Source organism: Phocoena sinus, chromosome 18 (assembly GCF_008692025.1).
Source record: "Phocoena sinus isolate mPhoSin1 chromosome 18, mPhoSin1.pri, whole genome shotgun sequence".
NCBI lineage: Eukaryota > Metazoa > Chordata > Mammalia > Artiodactyla > Phocoenidae > Phocoena > Phocoena sinus.
Genome location: NC_045780.1, coordinates 78,909,894 through 78,934,990, shown reverse-complemented (window position 1 = coordinate 78,934,990; position 25,097 = coordinate 78,909,894). Strand labels below are relative to the sequence as shown.

At 52.9% G+C, this 25,097-nt stretch overlaps 1 protein-coding gene across 4 annotated transcripts in view; it reads right to left on the bottom strand.

Annotated features, from left to right (window-relative positions):
- The window catches only part of ATP11A (ATPase phospholipid transporting 11A), a 115,947-nt gene that overhangs the window by 25,276 nt on the left and 65,574 nt on the right, over window positions 1–25,097 (bottom strand). For all 4 annotated transcript variants that reach the window (XM_032610929.1, XM_032610930.1, XM_032610931.1 and 1 more), the window contains exons 6-18: window positions 22,988–23,116; window positions 20,509–20,612; window positions 19,984–20,034; window positions 17,070–17,134; window positions 16,321–16,402; window positions 14,939–15,089; window positions 13,714–13,911; window positions 12,324–12,497; window positions 10,854–11,017; window positions 10,035–10,106; window positions 8,895–8,968; window positions 4,703–4,806; window positions 317–498 (exon numbers count right to left, since the gene is read on the bottom strand). In XM_032610929.1, the coding sequence (XP_032466820.1) occupies window positions 317–498; window positions 4,703–4,806; window positions 8,895–8,968; window positions 10,035–10,106; window positions 10,854–11,017; window positions 12,324–12,497; window positions 13,714–13,911; window positions 14,939–15,089; window positions 16,321–16,402; window positions 17,070–17,134; window positions 19,984–20,034; window positions 20,509–20,612; window positions 22,988–23,116 (1,550 nt within the window). The remainder of the gene's footprint in view (window positions 1–316; window positions 499–4,702; window positions 4,807–8,894; window positions 8,969–10,034; window positions 10,107–10,853; window positions 11,018–12,323; window positions 12,498–13,713; window positions 13,912–14,938; window positions 15,090–16,320; window positions 16,403–17,069; window positions 17,135–19,983; window positions 20,035–20,508; window positions 20,613–22,987; window positions 23,117–25,097) is intronic.

Genomic DNA, 25,097 nt, shown 5'->3' with positions numbered 1-25,097 from the left:
GATTCCATTCTAAAGAATAATTGAATAGCATCGCCTTGTAGCTTGACTATTCAGAATATGGTGTGAAAATGCTGACCATTTCTGGTTTCTTCTGGGGGCCTTTTATTCGTGGAAAGTCAAACATCACAATAGCGCAGCCTGACCCCCTGTGCTATTACCCCAGGCAACCAAGTGGCCTGCCCGGTCCTGACGCGTTGAACGCGTTCACCGGGTGCGGCCGACGCCGGCTGTGGGGCTCCGCCCGAAGCGCCCCTGTAGCCCCTGCGATCCCGCTGCAACATTATTATTTCTGAAGACGAGCGCGGCGAGCCTTTACCGATCCTCCACGGCCGTAGCACCGAGCAGGATAAGGTCTTTCTCTATCTGCTCATAGGCTTCTGCTAATTTCCTTTCCCGATCGTGAAGCGCCACTTTGGCGGCCTGCAGCAGCTTATAGATGCCTTCATATTCTTCCTGGATGAGCCTTTTGTAGGCAACGCACAAGGTCCGAAGCCCCTCCTGCAGGACACAAAGCGGCACTTAACGTGAACTCGAGGGTCACTTTGCTGAATATCACTTCCCAAAGCCTTCCTGACACCCCCGTCCAGCTCGAGTGACTAACCAGAGAACAAGAAACCAACCCACCCTCAAGGGACTGGTCATCTGCAAGTGAAGCGTATCCACCTTAAATATACACAATCCTGGTAGATGATAAAGTTTTCAAACTAGTAAGCGTGGGAATACAAAATATAAACCAGGGCCGTCGAAAGATAAGACTTTGTTCTTTTATTTTGACAAATGAAGAGTTAACCTTTTTTAGGATAGCAATTTGCAATTTATAGTAAATATCAAGTGATATTTCTTTTTTTTTTGGCCACACCACATGGCATGTGGGAACTTAGTTCCCTGACCAGGGATTGAACCCACACCCCCTGCAGTGGGAGCTCAAAGTCTTAACCACTGGACCACCAGGGAAGTCCCATCAAGTGATATTTCTAAAGTGACGCTTTACGTGGGGAGTTTGTGCGACACTTTGATCTTATATGGGTCTCACCGAAGGAAAACCACACGGTTACTGATCAAACCTATCGGGTCCACAGGAGAGTAAAATAAGAACCTAAGACTAATTCTGTACGTCAGGGCACACAGGGCAAACACACCAGCCGGCAGGGCACCAGGAAGCCGGGCACTCGAAGGCGCCACACAGAGCACTTTCACTGCGTCAACAGACGTTTCCTTTGGTCGCGATGAAGCAACCATCACAACGGCCCGACTGGCGACCCTGGACGATCCCCTTCTGCTTCCCTTGTTCCTTCAGCCCCAACTCTACAGATCCCCTGAAATGAGCCAGTCCAAATTCTGTGAGAACACTGGTCTCTAAGATTTGAAGGTTTTCCACTCTATGAATTCTAACGTCCCATCGCCCTCAGGGAACGCTTCACATCCTTCATGTTTTCTCCAACCTCCAGATGTAGCCGAAGGACACGATCACGGTCGGGTTAACAGCTCCTCTTGTCCCCGGAGCTCTCGGAAGCCTGAAGGTGGGAAGGGAGGCCCCGGGAAGGAGCAGGACAAAAGCAGCATCTGTGTGTCCGACGCTCTGGGAAGGCACTGAGCTCTGTGACCGCCCACCATCCAGATGCCGAGTCCCGTCCCAGGGGAGCAAGCAAGCAGCCCGCTCGCCTCTCTGAGGAGGCAGGTCCCTCTCCACCCCTGAGCCGTGAAAGCACAGAGATGTTCTTCCCCTGCATCCTTCCCGGGTCCACTCCCTGCCCACTTCGCTGCCCTCCTGTCTGTCTCCTTTGTGGGGTGGGAGCTCTCAGGTCGCTGGCACTGTCTTACTTCACCCCCGACTCCTTGGCACACAATAGTAACTCAGTAACTTCTGCTAAAAAAAGTGGTTGAAGTTGGATCGGAAGTATCCATGGTGATCAAGGTACAGATCAGAGACATGAACTCGAGCTACAGAATGGATCCTCTGACTTCTCCTAAGAGGTGAAACGCACAGGAAATATGTATATGACTTCATTTTACGCCAGAAAAACTGCACGATAAGAAAGAGGTTTTACGAGGATAGTAATTCAGAGCCGTCCCAGAACATAGAGCTGGTGTGAACGGTCAGCAGAAACTTCAGAAATAAATAGAACCTTGCCTTTAAAAGCAGCTATGGGACTTCCCCTTGTGGAAACATGGAGTAGAAATACTTTTCTCTATTCTTCCTGCAAAGTATTACTAAAACCCTGGACACTGTATATAAAACAATACTGATATGCAAAGCCAGACAAATACACCACAAGGAAAGAAAATTACAGAATATTATCCCTTACAAACATATATGCAAAGATCCTCAACAAAATTTCAGTAAACTGAATCTAACAGTATGTCCGAAGGATTATATACATGACCAAGAGGGATTTATCCCAGCGATGCAAGGGTGATTCAACATATGAAAACCAATCGATGTAATATATGACATAAATAGGACACAGAAGAAAAACTCACATGATCATCTCAATAGATGCAAAAAAGCAACTGACAAACCCCGACAGCTTTTCATGATAAAACCACTCAGTAAACTAGGATAGAAGGGCACTTCCTCAACCTGATAAAAGCCATATATGAAAACTCATAGCTACCATCATACTCAACGGGGGGAGATTGAAAACTTTCTCCCTAAGATCAGGCAGCAGACAAGGATGGCTGCCTCTGCCACTTCCATTCAACATGGCGCCAGAAGTCTTAACCAGAGCAATCAGGCAAGAAAAAAAAAAGGTATCAAGTTGGAAAGGAAGACATAAAGTTATTTCTGTTCTTAGATGATAGGATCTTATATGTAGAAAACTCTAAGGATTCCACCACCAAAAAGAAAAAAAAAATGGTTGGAACTAAAAGACGAATTCAGTAAAGGTGCAGAATACAAAGTCAACACACAAAAAGCGGTTGCATTTCTACACACTAACTATGAACAATCCAAAAAGGAAATTAAGAAAACAATACCATTTACAGTAGCATCAAAAAGAATAAAATACCCGAGAATGAGTTAAACCATGGAGGTGAAAGATTCATAGACTGAAAACTACAATATGTTGCTGAAAGAAATCATAGAAGATCTAAGTAAGTGGACAGGCATCCTGTGTTCATAGACTGTAAGACTTAATATCCCACGATGACGACACCACCCAAAGTGATCTACAGGTTCAGAACAACGCCTATCACAACTCCAATGGCATTCTTGTGGGAATGGGAAAACCCACCTGAAATTCATGGGGAATCTCAAGCGACGCAGAGTAGACCACAATCTTGTAAAAGAACGAGGCTGGAGGACGGACTCACGTTTCCTGGTTTCAAAACTCACCGGAAAGGGACAAGTAACCAAAATGGGGTGGTCCTTGCGTAAAGACAGACATAGACCAACGCAACAGAACCGAGAGCTCAAAAATGAACAGCTGCACATGTGGCCCAATGATTTTTGACAAGGATGCCAAGACCATCCAACAGGGAAAGAACAGTCTTGTTCAACCAACGGTCCTGACACAAGCAGCCATCCATATGTGACAGAGTGAAGCTGGACCCTTACCTGTCCCACACACGCAAAATTAACTCTAAATGGATCAAAGACCTGAATATAAGTGCTACATTATAAAACTCTCAGAAAAAAACATAGGGACAAATTATGATCTTGGATTTGACAACAGTTTCTTAAATATGACACTAAAAGCACAGGCCACAACAAAAAAGTAAATTGGACTTGATTAAAATTAAAAACTTTTGTGCATCAAAGGATACTGTCAAGAGAGTGATAGACAACCTACAGGCTGGGAGAAAATGTTTGCAATTCATACATCTGATAAGGTGTTAGTATTCTGAATATATAAAGAACTCCTACAATTCAACAGAAAAAAAAACCTGATTAAAAAATGGGCAAAAACCCTGAATAAGCATTTCTGCAAAGAAGATACAAATGGTCCATAAGCACCTAAAAAGGTGCTCAACATCTTCAGTCATTAGGGAAATGCAAACAAAAACCATAATGAGTTACCACTTCATACCTAACCAGGGTGACTACAGTTAACAAAAATGGAGAATAACAAGTGCTGGCGATTAGGTGGAGGAACTGAAACCCTCACGCACTGCTGGTGGGGATGCAAAGCGGTGCAGCCTCTGGGGAACAGTCTGGCATTTCCTTAAAAGGGGAAACATATTGGAATGACCAGGTGACTCAGCCATCCCACTCCTAGGTACACAATCAAAGGAACTCAGACAGATACAAGCACACCCCTGTTCACGGCGGCACCGTTCCCAGTGGCCAAAAGGTGGAAACAACCCAAGCGCCGACCAACAGGTGACGGATAAACACAGTGGGGCACATACAGCGCATCCACACGGTGGAATATTTTTCAGCCACAAAATGGAACGAAACTCCGATGATGGAAGAACTCGGATGAGCCTAGAACAGACTGAGCACTCACTTCAGAACAAAACGTGAGAAGGAAACCCAACAGGTCACAAGGGAAAGCATTAGCCGCCAATCACTGGAAGTCCTCAGCATAAAGATCTGTTTTCTTCAAGACCGTCACAATGTGCTTGTCATTCTGGACGCCCTCACCCCCAAACACCAGCGGAGGGCTGCAGAGGGTGGCGCCCGCCCAAGGGCAGGTGGCACCCAGCAGGAACGTGCCCCCCACGAGGGAGAAGAGGCGTGAGGCCGCCGCCCGCATCTCACCACTGCGTTGCGCTCCACTCTGGATCGGATCTGGTCCACCTTGCCTTCTATCACTCGGGGAAATATTGAGGAATCTGCTCCTTTGCAAAACAGATAAATTTCTCCTAGAAAACGAGAAAAGAAGATTTTCATTTAATCACTCTATGGGGAAGACTAAATTGTTTTTCAAGGGACGCTTTTATTAAAAACAAAACCAGGGGTACCAGCGCTGAGACTGCGGTGGAGATGTCGACTGACCGGTTAACCTGTAAGATCAGGAAAACGTCAAAGCCACAGATCCCCCCACAAAGCCTCGGTTTATTCCGACAAGCCCAGAATCTCAGGAAAGTCAGGAACCAGGAACGAAACTGGCTCCTGGGCGTCCTTCGTCCCGTCACTTCCGCCTGCTCCCTGGCAAGGACGTGAGTGAGGGACGAATGCCCTCGGGACCAGGGAGGGGTACGGACGCAGAGGGCGTGGCCGACCCCAAACGGGGTAACAAGCTGCTGGGACACTGGGCGTGACCAACAGTGACGAGAAGCATCTGTCGAACGATTCTCCCCACACCTACTGCCCCGGTCACGTCCCACGTCTCAGTGCTGGGGGTGCACGCTCCTCCCCCCTCGAGGTGAAAGGTTTTCCCTTCCAGACGGGTCGGGAAGCTCTCGGCTCGGACACAACTGCGGGCGCCCGCACTGACCCACAGGCCGCTGGCACCGGGGCTCCTCTTTCTCGAGGACTCTTCTGGCCTGCAAACCACGTGGCCCTCTTCTGCGGAAGCACCGAGGGGCTTGTCACAGCGGCTGCAGGGCTGGAGAGGGGGCACTGCTGCTGGAACCAGGTTCTGTTCAGCCCTGAACAGATTTCTGTCATCAGACAGAAATCACGAACACCGAGCCCCGGCCTGGGGTGGGACCCTGGAAACCCAAGATGCTGACGGCCCGTGGGAAGGAAACCCGGGAGCCAAACCCAGAGCACCAGGAGGGGCCGGGAGGAGGGGGCACAGTGCTGGGGCGAGGGCTGGGGTGCCCAGAACCGGTGGTCCACACGGGGATCTGGACAAGGGCCCGTGAACTCAGGGGCAGCATCGGAGCCCATCGTGGGTGGCTCTGTCCTCGGTCCCAGAACTACCTCCTGCAACATACAGAGCGAAACACTTAAAACACGGCCCGGTTCACGCTCACGGGAGTCCTGCAGTTAAACCCAGGGCAGCGTCAACCTACGGCCAGGAAGGACGGCGTCTGCAGTGTGCGTCGCAGGCATGCGGAGGGGACACGTGGGGCTGAGCTGGGAAAGAAGCGGCAGCACGGCCGCCGCCCCCAGTGGGAATCTGAGCAGTGAGTCCAATCCCCGGGAGAAGCCCGCACACCCTCAGGCCGTGACCCGAGAGTCTGGTCACACGCCCGCCAGCCTGGTGGCAGAATCCGTGCCCGGCACCAGCCGTGACTTCTAGGCAGTGCTGTACATACGGCACCAGATACAGGGTAAAACAAGTTTCGTGGTCCAGACAATTCTGAGTGGTGATACCTTCTTGAACAGTAATTCCTTTTCTAGAAAAATCACAGATGACTCCAAGTAATGGCCGGTGAATGACTTAAATTTTCTACTGTCTCAACCTGTCATCCCTCCGCACCCGCCGCAGACGTGGGACGTGTTCAGCCTAAAGGCACTGTCAAGCGGAGCCTCTGACGTGAAAACATCTGGAGTGGAAGGTGACGTTTAACTTGCAAAGGACAGGAGCAGTGAGTATTGGGCCCCAGCTGCAGACCTGCTTTTCCAGTTTTGTAAACGAGTAAGAAGTTAGAACTCCAGAGCAGTGCAAACACACAGGTGAGGTGCCCGCGGCCCACGCCAAGCGCCGTGGGACCTGGGTGGCTCCACGGCTGCAGTGGCTTCTCGGGGAGAATCTTCAGAAGCTCAGGGCTGCAGGGGCTCCGGTCTCCGTCCCGCCCACGAGGCTGGAAATCAGTGCCTTTAGGGTCATCTCCGGGGAGGTATTACTACTTAGAGAACAACTCGTTTGGTTAAATATTCACGTCTCTGAGAATTCACTGCTGCCTTGCGGGGTTCTGATGGCCCAGCCTCTCCCCTCCAGGAAGGGGTTTCTAGAGCGCCGAGGATGTAAGTCCTTCACGTGACCCAGCTGCTGCTCCAGGCCGAGCCACGCTCCTTCTGACGGGAAGTGTCGCTGTTCGTGAAGATTCCACAGTCCACAGCTCGGTTCCTGCGCTGTGCGGGCCGGGTCAGGAGGATGTGCAGAGGGGGAGAAGGCGGTGTGTGACCAGCTGACGCACTGCTTCCCGAGGCTGTGGCCACGACTGCTGGCTCACGGACTGTCTCGCGCATGATCCACGTTTGTACCGGGGCAAGTCACAAGAGAGAAAGGCGGATGGTGGGGCCTCGCGCAGTTGAACGCCTTCGTCCTGGATGGACCCCAGCGCTGGCCAGCGCGCAGCAGAGGGGGCACCCGCCCAGGGGATGCGTCTCCAAACATGACGGGCCGTGTGCTTCCCGTGTCCTGCTGCCCCTGTGGCCACGTGTTCGGGGCAGCGTTTACGTAAAGACTTGATGTCCATGGCGCTCACTGGTGCAAGGCTCGTTGGTGGAGCCGCCACGTCTGACGGCCTGCTTTGCAGGCGAGGGAGCCACGCGGGTCCGAGCGCCAGCTCCGAGACGCCCAAGCGCTGCAGCTCGCGGAGCGCGATTCACGGGGCCTGGCTGAAAGATGGGCCTTCAGCAACCTCCCGATGTCCTCAGCCGGCTTGGGAGACAAAATAAGGCATTTCCGGTTGCATCGAAAGAGGCTCAAGCAGCCCTGTTACGGGAACTCACTTTGTGGAGAGGAAATCCGCTCGACCTGAGTGTGAGGACACTGCTGACGCAGAGCTCTCCAGGCCATACTTGAGGCCGAGTCTGTTTAGGTTCAGGGCAGCAGCTTTGTTTCGCTGCTCTCCAGGCAAGTTTCCAAGGAGAAAAACATAGCCTAGTGCGGTCTCGTTTTAAGAAACGAGAAAGAGTAAGATGCCTTGTCTCTTGGTAAGGTGCCACTTGCAAACACGTTAGCAAACTGAACCCAGCGGCACTCACCGGACGCTCGGCAGCGCTGCGCTGGCCACACTGCTGAGTAAGCGTGGCTCTGCATCCAGGACATCTGGAGCCCGCAAGGGCAGGAGGAAGCCAGGAAGGCTTCTTGCAGGTGGCCGTGGAGATGTCCTGGGAGAGCTGCACGTGAGTAACAGGGCCCCCAGGTGGAAAAGTCCAGACCAGGTTGAGGGCCTCCAGGTGGAAAAGTTCACATCAGGTAGAGGGCCTCCAGGTGGAAAAGTCTACACCCGATAGAAGGCCTCTAAGTGGAAAAGTCCAGACCACGTAGAGGGCCTCCAGGTGGAAAAGCCCTGCCAGGCAGAGGGCCTCCAGGTGGAAAAGTCTACACCCGATAGAAGGCCTCAAAGTGGAAAAGTCCAGACCACGTAGAGGGCCTCCAGGTGGAAAAGCCCTGCCAGGCAGAGGGCCTCCAGGTGGAAAAGTCTACACCCGATAGAAGGCCTCTAAGTGGAAAAGTCCAGACCACGTAGAGGGCCTCCAGGTGGAAAAGCCCTGCCAGGTAGAGGGCCTCCAGGTGGAAAAGTCCAGACCACGTAGAGGGCCTCCAGGTGGAAAAGCCCTGCCAGGTAGAGGGCCTCCAGGTGGAAAAGTCTAGGCCAGGTAGAGGGCCTCCAGGTGGAAAAGCCCGGGTGGTGTACCCTAGGGGGCGGCCTGGGAAGGAGAGCTGGGAGGCAGCTCAGAGCCTCCATGAGAAGAGCTGGAGGGGCGGCTGCCTGTTTCCATCAAGGACCCGAGCCCAGGAGGCCCGGCAGAGACAGGGAGCGCACGAGGGCTCGAGAAGGACGTGGTCGCAGACGCCTGGGCGGGGCCTGCAGGTGGGGACCCAGGAGACAGGCTGTGGCATGCGTAAACTGAAGGGAGTTCAGAGCCCCGGGGAAGAGTCACAGGACTTTCCCTCGGTGGGGAAAAACCGAAGGTGACCAAACCGCAGCCGAAGGTGCTCGGGGACAAACGGGGCCTGAGGCTGAGGGGTTAGTGGTGGTTTATCCATGCTTTAAACAAAGAGAATAAACAGTTAAATCCTTAAAGCTCCTACAGAATTGAGGCATCAGAGTAAAACACAGTCACACTGTATCATTTAAGAAACCAAAGGGAAAGAAATCTCTACCTGTAGCAGATTTGACAATTACACTCATTCTCCTTCTTACTGAGTCAAAGCTCAAAATCTCCAGCAATTCGAACCTGAAAAAGAGGTTAAGTATTGCTTTTACCATCACCCGGCTCCACGTCTCACTACATCGGGGCGACTACCGGCCCTCCCCTGCGTGCTTCACAATCCCTACAAGAGCAAGGGGCTTGTCAGCCTAGGTGGCTGTGAGGCTGCGCCGGCCCCGCTGGCCCGCAAGCTGGCTCCCGGGGGGCCTGGAGCACCGAGTGGCGTTACGGCCTCAGGGGCGCTCACTTGCCTTTCCAGCTGGAAACCAGAAGCCGGACAGCAACGTCACTGCCCTCCCAGGGGTGACCCCATGGCGCCCAGAGGCCCCGAGCGCTTGCGGGAGGAGCCCCAGCTGACCTGGCGGGCCTAGGGCCCAGCAGCCGTTCTGGAGTCGAGGGGCTCACCACCTCCGCAGCCTGGGAGTTTATTTTTCTTAAGAGCAAAAATGTAAAATCCAGCTCTTTTGAGACCATCACCACCAAATCTTACATTCTTTACCACGTGTGCCGTATCCATAACTGCCCACTGATGTTTATTTAGCAAGGAGAGCTGGATGGCCCCATCCTCTGAGTCAAAATCAAAACATGCCATTTGTCTCTGGGAGCAGCAGTTTTAGACTAGATGGTCCCTAAGAGTCGATATGGAAAGTGAAACATCCCCCGTCCATCTGGTCCCTCCAAGGCTACCGCTCAGTGTTTCTATAGGACCCCGTGCTCCACGGCCTGGGAACCTGCTCCGAGAACACAGGATTCCAGGGCCACTCCCGGGGGAAGGGCTTACGTTGGCCCTCTCGTGGGGAGTCAGAGCTCGGCCTTGGGGGTGTCAGAACGTACTAGAAGCTTTGTCAACTCCTGCAGTAAAACTGACAATGTGTGGCTTAACCCCAGCCTGTCTGAGGGCACACCACCACCCAACTTCTCCTCTAACCATCCGACTCAACTTCTCCAGGTGTTTCGGTGACATGCTTGGTGTTGTTACTGAGAAGAGGGAGAACGAGTTATGGAAGGAGTGCAGAGAACTTGGTATTTTCTCCAGTGAAAGAGCTCTGTAAAGACAACCCTGTACTGCCGTCCCAACCAGGCAGGCTCTCACCTCTCAATGTCATTGTCCCTGTTCCGGAGCTCCATGTAATTGTCCTTCAGCCTCAGGTACGTGAAGCCCAATCTGTGGGAGGAGACACACCTGGGAGTCAGTGTGGACCCGGATGGCCCTCTTTCATAGCATGTTTCCATTTTACACTTCGGGAAAGCTCTCCTTTTGAAAAAGGAACGCTTCCAGAAGAAGAGGCTGTAGACGGCATTGTAAAGTCGGGAAGTTACAGCACTGTCTCAGACGTCCTCCAAGGGCCCAGGAACGTCGACGTACCCGGCCGTCTGGCGGACCACACGCAATTAGCTGCCTTCTTACTGGAGGGTGTGGACGGCAGCAGCTCTGAGGATTGGTCCCTGTCTCTACTGATCAGTGGGGCTGCTTACAGGTTGGTTACCATGTCAGAATTGGAAGGACTCTGGGAGCCCATCAGTCTCCAGACAGACGCTCCATCTTACTGATGAGCAAACTATAGCCCCGTTCAACCAACGGGCCACGGGGCACTTCATCTGTAACGCCCCCTCCTGCACCAGCACGTGTGAGGGCTCTGCCCATGTGGGCCCAGGCTGGGATGGGGAAGAGCAAACGGGCCTGGCTTCTGGACTCGAGGAGCTTCCGGGACGTGGAGGTGGAGACATACACTAACATGGCAACAGCCCTAATCGTATTAGGAAGGCACTATGGGACCCGGGGGACAGGGTCCCGCTGACCTGGCAGGAGCTGGCAGGCTGAAGGAGAGGCTACTTGGAGGGTGATCTCTATGACTGAATGTCGGGGTGGAGAGGTCCTGCACCCCCCTCGCATCAGGGACCAGAGACGCACCTCTGGATGCCTTCGACCAGGGCCACCTCGTCAGGCGAGGACGAGATGTACGCACAGCGCTTCCCTGAATCCGGCGACTTCCTGGGCCCGTCCGCCTCGTCGTCGTCCTTCACCTGGATGGTGTGGCACAGACAGACGGCCCGGAAAAACAGCTCTTCCCTCTCCTACAAATACAGCACAAACCCACAACTCTATGGCACACCCACTCAAAACAAGGAGACCAAACAGAAGACGGTAAACAACAACGCCGGGCCTGCAGCCCTGGGGGTCAGGGAGTCTTAGTTCCACCTCTGGCGGTGGCAGCGGAGTCCGGCTACCTTTCCTCTGCTCTTGCGGTCCAGACAAAGATGGACACGGACCTCAGGGAGGCAGCGGGTTCAAGGCCACAAGAAGAGACGGGCCTGCGATCCCCGGGTTCCCAGAAGCCGTCCCGCGCCCTGGGGTGCGACCAAGACTGAGGGGGCCAAGAAGGGCTGGGCTGGCCTCGCGCAGGCCAGGTGGGCAGCTGAGGCAGGTGCGACGCCCCGCAAGGCCACAGACCACCTGGCCCTCCCCCGAGGCTCGGGGGTGAAGAGGCCGTTTCTGCACCAGAGGCACACGCGCACCGGCTCTCAAAAGGCCGCTGAAGCAGAGCTGACTCAGGCCACCTCAGTCCCCTGGGGCTCCATGCAGGCTCTGCAGCCACCAAAGCTTCCGGAACGGTCTCCTGGGCGACTGCCGCCGAGGGTCACGGCCCTCCTGGAGGGGGTGAGACCTGGAGCCACAGAACCAGTGTGTGTGTGTGTGTGTGTGTGTGTGTGTGTGTGTGTGGAGTGTATGTGAGCAAGTGTGTGCCTTGTGTCTGTGTGCAGGTGTGTGTCCGTGTCCATGTGTCAGTGTGTATGTATGTGTGAGCACGTGTGTGCCTTGTGTCTGTGTGCAGGTATGTGTCTGTGTGTGTGCCTTGTGTGTGCAGTTGTGTCCATGTGTCTGTGTGCAGATGTATGTGTGAGCACGTGTGTGCCTGTGTCTGTGTCTGCGAGCACGTGTGTGCATGTGTCTGTGAGCACACGTGTGCGTGTGTCTGTGAGCACGTGTGTGCCTGTGTCTGTGAGCACATGTGCCCGTGTCTGTGTGTGTGCCCATGTCTGTGAGCACGTGTGCCCGTGTCTGTGTGTGCACCCGTGTCTGTGTGCGAGTGTGTGTCTGTGTGTCCGTGTGTGAGCACTCATGGTCTGCAGGGCCCTCTCCTCTCAGCCCACAGTTTCCCCACCTGGCCACGTGGAGACAGCTGCCCCAACCCTGATGTGACGGCCAGATGCACCTGGGGACGCCTGTGCAGATGGGGACACTCATAGCTCTTCCCCCCCCGAGTCGCCGGAGGGCAGCATCTGTCCTGGACCCCAGGACAGGAGATGCCCCTGGTACCTCGCATGACCCGCCCGTGGACAGGTGGCAGCAGGATGCACGGCCAGCAGCACGGCCACCTACCCGCCCGCCGGCGCCCGGGGAGGCGTCGATCATGTCGATGGCGGCGGCGGTGGGGAGCACCTGTCCGTTGCAGATGGCGTGCGGCACGTACACGTGGCCCTCCACACAGCACTCCTTGAACTCCATGTTGTTCTCGGTGAGGGTGCCCGTCTTATCCGTGAACACGTACTCCACCTGCGGACATGACTCAGCTGGGAGCTGCTGCCCCTCGAGGGCCCTCGGAGCCCCCAAGGCAGCCTCGTCCGAACGAAGCGATTTCCGAGGCTTTCACCCAACCGCGCTGCCTCCCCGGCCGGACGGTGAGCACACTGGCCGTCCCCGCCCGAAGCTCCGTGCATGTGAGCGTCTGGACACAGCCTGGCTCCGGGGGCCGAGGGGGGACTTTCTACACTTTTCTCCTTCCATCTCATGGAAAGACAGAGACGCGGCAGGGGTTGGGGGCTTGGTCCTGGATCCGGTCTGACCAAAAAATCAAGGGTACGGGTGGGATGAGCTTATCCCATAAGGCCTGGGAGGTCCAAGCCTGCAGCATCGTTTAAGGGCTGGAAGATGACAGAATTCAAACAAGTCAAGGGACAAAAATCTCCGATAGAAAACTGTGGCAAGTGTGAAAACTACACAGAGTTTTAAACCCTGGATCTCGATGAACTGAAAGAAGGTGGGGATCCCGGACCCTGTGGGCACCTCGTGAGCTGTGGGGAACACGGGTCCCCCCGAGCCCCCACCGCCGGCTATCAGAGACCCGCGGGCCCGGGAGGGGGTGGAGGGTCCCGGCGAGTCCCCGCTCCACCCATCCCGCTGGGCTCCCGCTCGGGGGCTCCCACCCTCACGTTCCGTCCGCGGGACACGCTGCAGGGCGGGTACCTGTTACTACGCTCACTTTACAGGTCAAGAGCTGCCAGTGCAGAGCCCAGGCCACGAGCCGTCAGCCTGGAGCAGGGGTTCAGTGGAGGGGTTCTGAACTCTTTACACCGTGAGACTGAAACTCAGGTCTCACTCCGCCCACCCTGACGATGATCACCGGGGCCGTGAGGACCGAGGAGATGGGACGGGACAGCCGAGGGCAGCCCCTGTGAACAGGCTCGCTGCTAACTCTCCCTTGAAACCCAGAATCAGCACCACTTAGAAAGGCCACGACGAGCTTATGGCAGTGAGTTTGTGCAACCCAGAGCCCCGGGCGCTGTCACGTAAAGATAAAAAGCCGCTTTGCCGCCCTCTTTCACTCGGTACGGGTTACACCGCTGCGCACGGGCTGAAATGGAACGTTCCCATCTGACCATCCCGAAGGCCTGCCTGCGTGGTAAGAATCACGTAGCTTCTAGAAACCTGGGGACATAAAAGAGGGTCTCAAGGGCCAGCCAGTGAGAGAAGACAATTCAGGAGCCCTGACCTGTCCTAGCTCTTCGTTCAAATCCGAGGTGTTAACCAGAGGCCCTTCACCCGTCTCCTCATCAAACATTTCTTCGTCCCAGGTGATGAAGTAGGAGCCGAGGAACTTCTGCATCTCCACGGTGACGTACATGGACACGGGGATGATGTAGTTGAAGAGAACCATGAAGGCGAGGAAGTCCGTGAAGGCTCTGAGGAGCTAAGAGAAGGCGTGTGACCCCCCGCCGCCCGCCAGCATCACGACGGCTCAAACCTCAGTCAGTCAAGCACAGCTTAACGAGTGCTGTTTCTAAACCAAGTGCTTCAAACCCAAAGGTAAAGGCCACTGGGGCAGCGGGGGCCGTCGTCTCCCGCACCCGACTTTAGCGCCGTGGCAGGCCCGGGACAGGAGCTGCCCGATATCTGCGCTGCTGGGGGGTGGGGGGCGTGGCGGGGATTGTGAGTCACACTCAGGGACGGCGGGGAGCGGGGGTGGGTCTCCAGCTGAGAGCCCGCAGGACGCTGTAGACCGTGATGATTGCAAGTTTCCCTCGAGAGTCTGATAAATGACCAAATTTAGGGGTCTGTACAAATGGTGTTTCTGTATAGTTTTATCCTTATTTCTGAGCCATTTGTCTCATGGGAGGCCGGACTGAACACAGGAAGGAAGTGGGGGCCAGGCTGGGACCTGCACACGGCCCTGCTCTGAGCTGAGTGGATCCAGGTCTGGATTTGCACACCACTCAGGTGGACGCAGTAGGCCCAGCCAGGAGACTGTACTGCTTTAAGTAGAGGACATTTCATCAAATTAACTCACTGGTTTGGGGGAAAACATTTTTGATAAATAGGAGTACGTGAAAATGAAGCCAATTCTTATTGTAATTTCCCATCGTCATCGAGACGCTCCTTTTATCCATCTATTACCTAATTAGGGACCGTGTATCTCACCAATAGGCAGCTACTCAGCCCCCTTATAATACAGGTCGCCGCGCTGAGTTTTAGGTGTTTAAGGTGTGTCCTTATGAATCCAGGATGGAAGCCGACACCTTTTCAGACTTGACTATTCAAATACCCAAAGAAGGAGGCTCAACCCGTGTCTACAGCTGCAGGGCCGGGGGCGGGGGCAGGCAGCCGACAACCTTCACCATCAATGAGCGCGGCGTCTACCACAAAGATTTCATCAACCCAGACCTCATCCGGTCTCCCCACGTTTCCACAGCGACAGCCTGCGGAGTCACTTTCCATACCAGGTTCCTCTGTCTCTCTGCCTCTGTCTTCTGGTTGTACCACGGCTCATCTCGGAACGGCTCGCTCTGCCACACGTACTTCATGACGGTATTAATCAGCGCTTTGCTGACTAGGATGCAGAGGTACACGATGAGGAACACATTCATTGATCTGAAACACAAGACAGCGGCGGTGACCTAGCTCCCGCTCCCCGAGGAGTCCTAAGCTGGGCGTCGCCTTTCTCACAGACGTCAGCATGAACGTGCTGTGAACAGACAGGAACAGCACAACAACGGGTTTTAAAGGACTCCCCCCTGCCCCGACGAACCGTCAGGGTAAAAGTGAAAATGCGAACTCGTCTACATCTGAGTACACGCCGTGGGCACTGGCGTGTGTTCTGCGGCCACCTGGGAAAGTGCTGAGGGCAGGGAACTCCTATAGACAGGAGGGCACAGCCTGGCTCACAGGGCTTCTGCATGGTCTAGGACTCTTAATTCAAAGAACACCCAGAAATCAATTTCTTCTACCATGGAGCATCAGCCAGTGAGTTCCAGACTTGGAGATTATCACCACGAAGGAAGGGGGGAGGGAGGGAGGGAGCGAAGGCCCTCCGCCTAGGAAAAGTGCTGAATCCTTAGCCGGTATCTTAGGAGCTTATGAAGAAGGTTTGGTTTTCCAGTATCTATTTCTGAAACCGATTTGTCAGTGCAGACATCTGGAAACTAAGCATTCTTCTTTAGTGAGAACCAACTGTCCAAGTTCATAGCTGATGCAGCCACAGATGGACAGAGACCCAGGATCACATTTCAAGGTCGACTTGCCAGGAGCAGACAGACGATGCCTCCACAGTCTCCCCACAGATCACCCAGGAGCCCGGAGCGCTTCATTACACTACACGAGGACACTCAGCTGTACACTTCAAGTTAAGGACACACTTTAGCGAGAGGCAAAGAAGACATCATTCTGGGCCATGTTTTCTTACAAATTCAACTGTGTCCTTGACATTATCAGGATTTTACCATTTAATGAAAAGAAGACTGTTCCCTCTGCTAACGCTTTCCTCACTGAACCCGTATCAGAAAAGTGACAGAACTTTCACTTTTTCATGAAATGGTGGGAGGAGATGCTGGGCACCCACAACGGACCTTGACCCAGAACTCCAGGTGTCCACGCGCGGGCGGGAGCCTGCAGACGTGGCTGAGGGTGCGTGGCCATTTACGTCCCCACAAAGTAACACTGTCAATCTAAGGTCTAAATAACCCGCTTGACTGTCCATCAGATCCCATGAAGGAGCTGCTAGTAAGACTAAGAGGAAAATGGTTCCCCATCTGCGGGGCTTTGCGACAGTGGGAAGCCACGGATGAGTTTTTACGCGTTTCGAACCACGGGGCAAGTGGCTTACTTTTCAACAGCTGATCGCTTCTGGGATTTTGACTGATAATTCAGTGCCATCTTGGTTTCCATGCCCGTGTAAACAGCAACACCTATGAAGTGCAGAGCACATGTTAGAACAACACCACAACCGTGTCTTGCTCTACATCGTGAAGTATGCACAGCTACGACAAAAATGAAATTTTGGACAAAACGGATCATATTTTAAATTTTTCTAGGCAAGCTAGCTGTTCATAAAAAGTCACACAGGATTCTTTAGACCAAAGGAATGCTTTTCTTTTCCTGCATACAGAGCAATCCGCGCTTTTTTTTTTAGGTTCAGATTTTAATGTATTGAGTTTTCCAACAACGGGACACATTTGTATATTTATAAGTTGTTTCCGTTAAAACATAAAAAGTAACCCACCGGAAGTGGGAAATACTAGCAAAGAAATACAGCCATTAAAGGAAATTTCTTGCAGAACTACACTGTGTGAATCCTTTCATAGATATAAGTTCACGTCTGAGTCAAAAACTACAGGCACTTAATTTGCAAGCAACACTCTCAGGCGTCACGGCTCTGTGGATGGCGGTTATACGCGGCGACCGGTTTTCTTAGTGAGGAAAACTACCACGGCCATAAATCCACAGCCCCTCAAAGCACAAAGAGACGCTTTTATGGTACGCTTTCATCCATAGTTAAATCTACGGATTTTAACTGCTTAATGGGTCCTTGGTTTTAGAAGCTATTATTAATAATTCACTAATTAAAACATTTACCGAAGATTTTCTCAGTGTTCTTTAGCGTGGCTCCTCTAAGAAGCAAGTTTTCCGATCCTAATGGCCTGCAAAGATAAGGATGACCAGAAACAGGGCAATGGAGAAAGCAGGTCGGCACGACAAGACGCAGAAGCAGCTCCCTGGCTCCACACGCTTCGTTCTGAGAGGAGACCGTCTCAGTGAAGATCTGCTTGTGCTTGGACCAGGAAAGCTAGCCGGGCCCATGTGAAAGCACGTGTTCTTTGCCTGGCGGGGGCGGGAAGAACCTGTCTGCTGGGAGATCCCGGAAGAGTCAGCCCCTCCAGGGCCCCGGCCCTGCCCCAGCCCCACGGGGCCGCACCCCAAGGCTTTAAACGTGCTCCACTGGCAACAGCGAGGGTGCTGGGGCCCCCACGGGTGCCATGAGCAGCCCCTGGGCACTAGGCAGAAGTGCCACTCAAGGGACCAACCCGGAAACCCGCTCCTAACAGGCTTCACGTCTGAGGCCTGAGGCACCGGGGACCCCAAGTGGTGCCTGCCCCTCACTCAGCTGTTTCTACCGCACCCTCGGGGGTTTCACGTACACAACACAGTCACGCTTTCAGGGAAGAAGGCTGTGAGGCCCTGCGTGGCATTTACAAGCACTGCAGCCGAGCCCCAAGGGCCCCTGAATGCTGGTGGCCTGGGAGTCTGGGGCGATCCAGGGGCCAACGCAGCGACCAAGGCATTTAGAAACATTCGTGCAAAAACAAGCCCTCTGGACGCGACAGCGAGCCGCAGACAGGCGCTCTGCCTGCAGGGGCTTGTGGACGCGTGGTCCCCTTTGTCGACCGAGTGATAATTTCTTCTCGTTTCCCAAGAGTAGAAGGGAAATAGGCAGAATCCAGATGCACTAATTCTGCCATTTACAATATTCTCCCGATTTCCTTCGGAGGGTAAAGGGAACGGTTTGCTAAAGCTTGCTTTTCACTTTGTCGGCATTTAATTTCCCTTTACCGCGGAAGGCTGAGAATCCACTGAACGTGATAAGCTCAAATGCGTTCAGTATACTTAGCTGACCCAGCTCAGGACCACATCAGGCTGAAGATGAGAAAGGAGGCCTGCCCAGCAGGGTGCATTGGCAGGGCCCCCCCCCAACCCACGACCCGACGGGCCTACCCAGGGCTGTCCCATGGCCTCAGGGTGTGTCCCCCAGCCTCACAGCCACGCGGGACAGGCGCCCGGCTGCACACGTGCTGTCTGCTTGTGTTACAAGTACTGTCAGCCTCTGTTAGCAAACACTTAGGACAGCTCATGTCCAAGGTGTTTATGGAAATAAATGGCCCTTTTATAAAGTGTCTCTGGGGAGTCTAAAAATAATTTACTTCAAAAAGTACTTCATAAAAAAAAAAAAAAAAAAAAAAAAAAAGTACTTCACTTCTAGTTTGGACAGGAGGATGGAGAAATATCACTACAAGAGGACTGAGAGCTTCTCACAGCTTGGACAACTGTGAGAGACAACTTGAGAGCAACTCACAGCTGTCCACACCACGAGTTTATAAACGTCTCTAAATACCCAAATATTAAAAGTCTGCTGAATCATATAGATACCTAAAAAGCTAAAGTAGAATTCGTATCAAAACGCAAAATATATTGGTAATTATCTTCCCAAAGGGCTCAGCCTTCAACTCCGTCCAAATAGCAAACGAGCAAAGCCTGCGGTGCTCACTTTTCCAGCCTCACCCCCTGGCAATGTGGATCCGTCTAACTATATTCACTCTTGTTCAAACTCGAACTAATCCTCGCAAGACACAGAAACCCACATTATTTCTCCAAGGTAACCAGGCATTCACCTTTAGAACAATAGGTATTTAAGAACGGTCGGGCAATGCCTCCACAGATTCTGGAAAGCAACTGCCAACCTGCTGATGAAGAATGGTGATCAAAACATGCTAAGAGGGGTGCCAACTGTCTCCTTAAAGCGAGTAATTTCTGGAGCCTTTCAAGGACATAAACCCCATGACGATTTATTTTGCAGTAATTTCCCACTGAGTGTTTTTTCCTACTTCTGGCCCAGTATTTTCCTTAATACACAAGGCAATGCCAGGACACAGAGAATCTGGTGACTGCTTAACTTGGAAGAAAAATAATTTCTCTAACCAGCGGGATTTGTGAAGAAGGAGAGCGGTGTCAAAACCTACTGAAAGCCAAGTTCCCTCAGCGTAGACCCGAGGCCACGTGCGGGTAAAACGTCCAAGGCCCGGGAAGTGAGGTAGCACGGGCCACAGCTGCAGTGAGCAGGGCCGGCTCGTCTGGGCGCCACGACCTCAGGGCTGAGTCAGCTCCCTGCCGCCAGCGGCCCGGGGTGAGGCCACTGAAGAAGCAGGTGTGGACACCCACCTGTGACCGCGCTGGCCACTGCCCATCCCTGAAGCAGATTCCTCCGTCCCCGGGGGCCGTGAGCCCGCACAAGCCCTTGGGAGACACATCCCCCAACGTCTAAGACTGAGGCTGTGTCCCAGTGATGAGTCTGGGCAGATTCATACAGCCCAATGAAGTGGCCCCCAAGTCAGAAACCTTTCAACGTCCTGGCTGAAGACACACGGTCTGTTCAGTTATGAAAAGCGCTTCTATTGGGGAAACGCGCCTTCCCCTTCGCCTGCTGGACCAGCTCCCACCCTTCCCGGCTGTGAGAAGACCCTCGGCAGAGTCATGGGCGTACATGCTCCATGGGGGCGTTCGTCTGTTAACGCGTCCAGACGCGTGTACACAAGAGAAACCAGCAAGTGGAGTGGAACCCGGACCTCTGGTCACGCAGAATTCCCCCCTCAAACCCAGCAGGATAGCAACGATGAAAAACTCTCATCAGGAAAAGAATCCACGTTTAATTGAACGATAGAGAGGAAATCGATAGAGAGGAAATCGCCAAGTGTTTAGAAGAAGCAGGAATCCTCACCTCACCACGGGGTCATTCAGATCGTTGTAAACATTTATGCGGCCGACGAACCTGGGGACAGGAGAGTCAGGTCACTGCCAGGGCAACAGGGGACCGGGGAGGGGGGCAGGACCCGAGACCCCGGCTCTGGGGAACCCCCCTCTTCACCCCTGACCCGTTTCTAAGAAGGACTGGGATTCTGTACTGGAAACACAGGGGTGTGAGGCTAAACCACTCCTCCCCTCTCCTCCCACTTTTTAATTGTTCTATTTAGCTCATGACTTAAATGATTTCCCTTAGAGTCACTTCCTCACAATACAGAAAATTCATTTTTCTTTGACAAATGTAGTTCCATCAAGCCTTTTCAAATATTTGTATTAAGATTTATGGACTGGAATGTTGCTGGACTATGAAAATACAGAAGTAATATATGTTTGACCAGGTCCTAATTTTTCAGCAGTGATTTGCAATCTCATTCCAAACCCCCGCGCGGTTGGGCCGTGGGCATGGACAGCAGCGAGGACCCCGGGGAGGAAGCCGGCTCACTTGTAGAGGTCGGGCTGCGGTCGCTCACACTCGATGGTGGCGTGGAGAGAATCTATATCTTCCTCCGTATGAAACCCCTTTGTGTCTTGAACTGCGTAATGGGTCTGCAGATTGACAAGAAATGGGAATTCACAGCCAAAATGATCAAGAGAAACCCAGCAGCGGGGGCCTCCCGTCCTAGGGCAGCACCAATGTTTAATTTTTTAGGCATATAAATAAGCCTGGTTACAAAGCCTGGTTACCACACGAGACGGGGTGTATAATAAAGAGTTTGCAAATGTAACGAGGTTACAGAACTGTAGGTACCACCGGGATTCCTGTACCTATTAGGTGCCAGAAAATTCTTCCATTCTTACCCAGTGTCCTCAACTAACAGAATTCTTCTTCAAAACTGGACACTTGGATTCATCTGTCAGAGTGGTGGCTCTGAATGAGGAAACAAATTTGGGACCTAAAATATTCTTTTTTGTTTATGTGGTTCACAGACAGCTGTCGCAGGCATGGCAAGCTGCCCTCACCTGTCACTGTCCGGGGAGCACAGCTTTCTGCACGGATCCTCACCTGGCCTTCACCCCAGGGCTCCTCAAACTAAGGGGGCCACGGACCCCAGGCCCCGCCCCCAGAGTTTCTGAGGCCGTGAGTCTGGGGTGGCGTCCGAGAACCACATTTCTAACCTGATCCCAGGTGATGCTGGTGCTGGGGTCTGGGACCCCATTTTGAGAAGATGGGCCCAGACGGCACCAGGGAGCGTGGATGGGTGGACCAGCCTTGGGAAGAGAGAGGAAGGAGGAGCGGGGGGAGGGGATGCAGACTTCTCCATGTCTTCCATGAGTAAGTGTCAGGCAAAGCGTGAAAGGATTCAGAGCAATAGGGGGTGTGATCACAGCATCCCTGCAACGTTGTGGAGGCACTTGTGCATCCGGCACTTTGGGACATTTCCTAGTTATAGTCTCACAAGAGCCCCTGGAACACAGGTTTGCCCCCATCTTACAGATGTGAAAACTGTAGGCGTGACCTCTGCTTTTAAGGAAAGGGCTCAGGTGACTCCAGCCCCCCAGACAAGCACAAACACAGAGAGGTCCAAGCGCAGCCCCGGTGCAGACATGGGCCACATCTGGACCAGGGTGACAGCTGTTAAACTTCACCCTGACAGCACTGATGCACCTGGAGGCTCGTGGCGTCTGCCCCAGGGGTGCGTCTAGGCAGTGACGTCCCTTTGTGGGTCGGGGTGCAGAGGGCAGCCCACTGCCCGCAGTCCGGTGTGCACGGCTCACTGGGGCCGGGGAGGATGGGACACGATACCCCAAGCTCCAACGGCCATTGGACACCCAGCGCTTTCCAGCCCAGAACTGCTCTCCCTGACAGTTGACTGTGCCAGAAGGGTCCCCCCTCCTGGGATTCGTTACATAGAAAGTGTAAGAGTAAACGTGGGAAACCCCATGGGGCTTCATACGATGACACCCCAAGTCACCCACAAAGGATTAGGGCATCCTTTGGTGCTTTCCCGGCATAGAATCGCCTGTGTCCACGGGCAGCATTCAAGCACTGTTAGAGCTGCATTTCTGGAGCCAGAGCCTCAGAGCAAGGCTCACTTTCATAAACTCCTTGGAAGCTTCCAGGTTTTTAAAACAATGAGATCCTTAAAATTAATAGCGATGTGTTTCTTCTTTCGTGATTGTTAATTAAAATTTTGTAGCACTAGCTGCTGGTACAGAATTCCATATTGAGCGTAAGAAATGAATCATAATTTCAGAAAATCCTTACTAAGATATTTTAACAAAAAGACACTCATAGGCCTTCCCTAGTGGCACAGTGGTTAAGAATCCACCTGCCGATGCAGGAGACATGGGTTAGAGCCCTGGTCCGGCAAGATCCCACATGCCACAGAGCAACTAAGCCCGTACACCACAACTACTGAAGCCTGTGTGCCTAGAGTCCGTGCTCTGCAACAAGAGAAGCCACCACAATGAGAAGCCCGCGCACCGCAACGAAGAGTAGCCCCCACTCACCGCAACTAGAGAAAGCCCGCGCGCAGCAACGAAGGCCCGATGCGACCAAAAATTAAAAAAAAAAAAAAAAAAAGACACTCACTGATGTAACAGTTGGGCAAAATCTAGACTCGTGACTTACTTTTCACACAATTCCAGTCCAGTCAAGTCAGTAACTTTGACCAGCAGAATGAAAACTTCAAAATTCCAACCATCTCTGCCTTCCATCCTTAACTGGGTACCACCGCTAAACGACACAGCTAAATAAGGAACATGGAGCTGCTTCTGTCAACCTAGAGGCTGGTCCTTAGGGGGGCTGAGGGTGGAAGGAAGAAAGTGGGAAACAGGGAGAAGCAAACGAGACAGTCCCTGGCTTTCCCCTGAACACAGAGCCTCATGGCCGGTGCAGCTTCTGCCCACAAGAGCACAGCTGGGGGAGGATGCGGAGGTCCCCACGGGTCCCGATGGGGCACAAACGACAGGCACGTTACCTTGTGGCTGGACTCTCCGTCCAGGCTGGCGGTGGTCACGTGGCAGGTCCCATCCGCGCGGCTGCTGGACAGGAAGATCAGGTCACAGGGGAAGGTCTCGTCCTCCTTGACCATGACGATGTCCCCGACCTGCGGGACAGACAGACAGCAGCACCGTGAACCGAAAGCCGGGCTCCGGGCAGCGGCTCCCACAGACACCATCACGGTGATACCTGCAGGAAGGCGTGTGGATGCTAACATGGCTGAGAAACATGGGTGCCCGGACATCTGGCCCAAACCCAGGAAAGACCTGTGAGGTCAGTGCCCCAGCCTTAGACCCGGGATGCTTCACAGTGCATTACGACAGAATAGATTGCGATATTCTATTTTGCAATGATAGAAATATTTGCACCATCTGTATTCCAAGCAGGCAGATGAGGTGGGTGGTCACCCTGCGGGCATGAAGCCTGTGACGTGGCCGCAGTGATCAGCACTGAATGGTCCCCAGTGGTCCCCACAGAAGACGGGCACAGGCCATCGCGACGCAGCCCAGAGCCCAGAAACAGACCCACGAAAATACGCTTAACTGACTTGGGACAAAGGTACGAAAGCCACTCGATGGAGCGGGGACAGCCTTTCCAACAGATGAGCACTTGGTCAGTCCCGGGCAAAAAAAGGGACTTTCACCTAAACCTCACACCTGACGTAAAAAGTAACACAAAATGGATCAGGAAGTTTAATCTGAAACATAAAACTATAAAACTTTCAGCAAAAAAAAACCAGGAGACAACCTTTGGGCTCCAGGGCTTGGCAAAGAGTTCTTAACCTTGACACGAAAGGCAGCATCCATAAAAGGAAAGATCAGTAAATTGGACTCCATCAAAATGAACAACTTCTGCTTTGCGAAATACCCCATGAAGGTACTTCTGACAGAGGACCAGGTTCGAGAAGAGATGAACTCCCAACGTTCAACAGTAAAAACCCTCAATAATCCAAGTAGGAAATGGGTAAGGGCCATGAACGCACGTCTCATGAAGAAGATGCCCTGATGGCAAATAAGCACACGGTAAGATGCTCACCAGCCTCTAGGGAAGCACACACTTAAACCGCACCGAGAATCAGAACGACCGAGAGAAGAAACGGCGAGAACACCAAACGCCGCTGGGGATGCCGAGAAACGGGCCTCTCACACGTTGCTGGTACAATACTGCAGACGCTCTGGGAAATGGTTTGGCTGTTCCCTTTACCGTTATTTCATGACAACCCAGTAACTAAACTCTTGAGTTTTTATGCCAGAGAAACGGAAACTATACTCATACAAAAAACCTGTACACAAATGTTCACAGCAGCTTTATTTGAACGGCCCCAAACTGGAGAAACATCAACATCCTTCACCTGGGCCACACACCCCCCAGACTCCGCAACGAAAGGAAGGCGTCCAGATGCCCAACCTGGGTGAGTCCCAAGGGAATTCAGCTGCATGAAAGTTACAGGCTGTGTGACGCCATCCACGCGAGGACAAATCCTGGAGGTGGACAAATTGAAGGTTCCTTTTCTACTCGCCACAAGCAGCCTTTGCTTCCTTCCTTGTCTCACAGACTCCATTAAAATCCTCTCGAGTAAAACAGGCTGGATACAGAGCAGACATTCCCCATAGGAGATCGATACATTAAAAATTCAATTTTCTGCTGACAGGTACTGTTTAGGTCTGTTTTTGAAGAGAGGTTTATTAAAAGTATAGAAGGCTTTGCAAAGGAAATATAGTTGTTAAAGGAAACGGTATTTGGAGCCTAGGGTCCGAAAGAGCCTGTTAACATATACATGGGGGTCCCCACTGCTGTTCCCATACTGAGAGGCTGTCCTCCCAGCTCCCCACTTCCTGACTCCTTGACCACTAGGAAAATATCGCCAACCTAGGCTAACGGAGGGGAATTACTGAAACACCTGGACGGTGAAATTTATAAAACAAAGAAAATGTGGTTTAGAAACTTAAAAATACCTCCAATATAGAACACATATAATAACGATTATGAGGTTAACGAAGATGGTCCACACGCTGATGACACCTGAAACAGGAGTGTCCCGGCATCCCGACCCTGTCCTCAGCCCGAGATACCCACTGACCCCCAGG